At 35.5% G+C, this 3,123-nt stretch overlaps 1 protein-coding gene across 1 annotated transcript in view; it reads right to left on the bottom strand.

Annotated features, from left to right (window-relative positions):
• Positions 1–3,123, bottom strand: part of SH3BP2 (SH3-domain binding protein 2) — a 20,618-nt gene that overhangs the window by 11,886 nt on the left and 5,609 nt on the right. The window contains exons 2-3 of the mRNA XM_009328805.1: positions 2,888–3,027; positions 1,493–1,595 (exon numbers count right to left, since the gene is read on the bottom strand). Of these exons, the coding sequence (XP_009327080.1) occupies positions 1,493–1,595; positions 2,888–3,027 (243 nt within the window). The remainder of the gene's footprint in view (positions 1–1,492; positions 1,596–2,887; positions 3,028–3,123) is intronic.

Raw genomic sequence — 3,123 nt, 5'->3', positions numbered from 1 at the left:
AACCTGCCATTAAGAACAATGTCAACTGCAAAATTATTTCAAAATTAGAGACTGCATCTTTTTTTAGAACCCCAATCCTACTTTTAACCTGGAGGTTGTAGTTTTCTGCATCTGCCCAATCCAAAACAAAGCCACAAAAGGAACTACAAGTTATTTCACTAGTGTAAGGCTAATAAGGATGTTAATGTGGGAAATACCCATGGTACAGCTGGGAGGGATACTAGCAATAGGCATCACTATACATTTTGAGTCACCAGTGAATGCAGCACTTTCTCATCTCCTGTCCACTCTTAACACATAAAGGCTATTGAATGAAAACTGCAAAATAAAAGCCCAGGGAAGCCTTAGAGTGACTTGTTTTCACACAACCTTATGCAACTACCAATTCTAACAAATTCTTTCATTTCAAATTCTTGTTCAATAATGCTTATGTCTGTGCATAATACTAACCAAGACCTGGTCCCAATTCCAACCAAGGTCTCTACAAGGCTGCTAGAATGCTTTTTAGATAACTGCAATGAGACAGTCCCTAGCATTTACAGATTCCATGATTTTTTTTTACATTAATGTGATTGCAGAAGCTAGTGTCATGGCCAAGTTACAGTATAGGCTGCTTACAGAAATTAATCTTGAATCTTTAATTAGATACAATGTTTACAACTGCATTCCTATAAAATATGCCATCGTTGTGGTCAGTTCAAAAGCTCTCACATTCTAATAACACATATTTCCTTATTCCAGAAGTCTGAGAACATTATGCAGAACCAGAATAACATACGTGTTTACAAATACAATAAAATTGCAGTTGTTAGGACCAATAATGTGATATTTCTCTACATTCTTTCTCTCTCATTAGTCCTTTCCTAGCATCAATTACAACAGCAATTTCCTAAAGTTAGGTTGGACTTTTATTAGTAGGCCTTGTATGTATGCTGCACTCAGTCAGATTCTGATAGTACTGGTTAACTTGAAAGCCATTGTTTTTGTCTTCAACTTAAAAAGCAAATATTAAGATTTATAACGTGTAGCGACATGAGTCAGGCATTTTGTACGTGCATTCTCTCATTTATCATTCCTGTAGTTGATTCAATTTTGACACTAATTAGTGTTACTGAATCAGTAACTCCATAAATATTCCTCTCTGATTCCTTTCTATTTTTGTGACGATCATTGAAATCACTAGAGAACAAAGATTGTTTGTCTGAAAGAATGCACGTGCAGATACATGTGGAAAGTCTGCATTAAGTCAGTAAGAAGAGTAAGTCCACTGCAATTTTAACGGCTTTACTGGTTAAATTACAAAAGACGAAGGCTATACACTTGCAGAGCACAGGAAACATCATATATGCAATTTGAAAGGAATACATCTCTTGGAATCCAAGATCAGTGCTTAACCCAAACAACAGATGTAGTTGAGTTTAACTTAGTTGGAAATGAAAACCATAGCCCCCTGCACTAAGTAGAAGGAGCTTAGGTGTTCTTTGGCACTCACCTGTTGTAACCATTCAAAGAAAATGCACCCTGTGGAGATGCAGATGTGCTGCTCTTAAAATAGTAAATACATCCCTCATGGATAATCACAAATCTCAATGGCCCTGAAAAGATAAAGAAAAAAGTGAGCAAAATATAAATCCAAAGGCAGTACATTAACTAGAACCTCTTAACTTGGGTAGAATTATTGTTTAAGATTTTAGTAATCTTATTAATCATTGTAAAAGAGCACAAACTAGTTAAGTGACAGCTTGTTGATGACCAGCCACATGGTAAAGCGGTCCATTCACAGAGTTTCAGGATTAAGGGTAGTATTTGCTTCCCTCATTTGAGGGGCAGCTGATCTGGTAACTTCAAAAAAGCCTAAGAGACTGCAGGTCTGACTCCACCTGTGCTCCTTCACTAGAGGAATAAGCTAACATAAGAATGCAACCTAAAACAAAATAGGAGAAACGTAGCCACAGGCTACAAATACATATTTGTGTCCATCCCAAAACCATGATGGTATCTCCCTCTCTTCTTTCACCTCAAGTACATAAAGCTGCCAATAAAATGATGTTTTATTTTCTTTTTTTAAAGGGGCCAAACATTTCTTCTTTTATCAAAGGCAGCAATCTTTGTCCTTAATTATGTAAGTATAGTTTAGTTATTAACAGGGATAGCAAATGAATAGCATATAAATAAACTCAAAATCTTATTTTTCTCCATGTAAGTAGATTCTGATTCCAGAAGCAATTACTGGTTTTAAGTACAGCCTAATGTTGGCAGTGACAAAATTTCCATTTCACAACAGCAGCTGGAGATGGGGATATTTTTCCAGTACAGAATAACCAACTGGGAAAAAAAAGCTGGGTACTAGTTTCTTTTAGAAAAGAATATTTTAAATTGATACATATCCTGGGAATCTGTTTCCGTCTTTAAAATCTTACTTGTGAAGTACTAGACAAGAGATTTAACCAAGTAAATGAAAATCAAACACAACATTTATCATCTAAGATTTACAGTTCCAAAACAATTAAAGGAAATTCCTTCAATATGGGTCTTTCATACATATATCCCAGTAAAATTGTAATCCATTACAGGCAAAGTAAGTGGAAGAACAGCTTCATTAAATAGTCTGCTAACATCTTACTTGTGAAGGACTAGACAAGAGATTTAACCAAGTAAATGAAAATCAACCACAACATTTATCATCTAAGATTTACAGTTCCAAAACAATTAAAGGAAATTCTTTCAATATGGGTCTTTCGTACATATATCCCAGTAAAATTGTAATCCATTACAAAGTAAGTGGAAGAACACCTTCCTTAAATAGTCTGCTAACATGAAATGTGTTAATGGCCCCAAAGGCAAGCATTTAAAACATTCGATTTAGTTAATACCTCATTCAACTTACACTTCAAGATCTGCAGCTGGGTGCCTCCTTTTTTATGAAGATACCCTGATTTGGTCACTCCTCCAGGCATTGTTAAAAGATTTTGTGCTCCAATTGCCTTCATTGGGACTGGCCAGACCTGCTCCTGTGAGGCCATCATTCTGCAATGTAGAATAATTAAGAACAGTTTAAAACTTCGATTTTACTTCAAGAAATGAGTACCGAGAAACAAAGCTTGTTTCCTTCAAAGTTTTCCA

This window comes from Pygoscelis adeliae, unplaced genomic scaffold, assembly GCF_000699105.1.
Source record: "Pygoscelis adeliae isolate BGI_AS28 unplaced genomic scaffold, ASM69910v1 Scaffold66, whole genome shotgun sequence".
Taxonomy (NCBI): domain Eukaryota; kingdom Metazoa; phylum Chordata; class Aves; order Sphenisciformes; family Spheniscidae; genus Pygoscelis; species Pygoscelis adeliae.
Note: the sequence above shows the minus strand (reverse complement) of the source record. Positions and strands in the feature narration are given on the sequence as shown.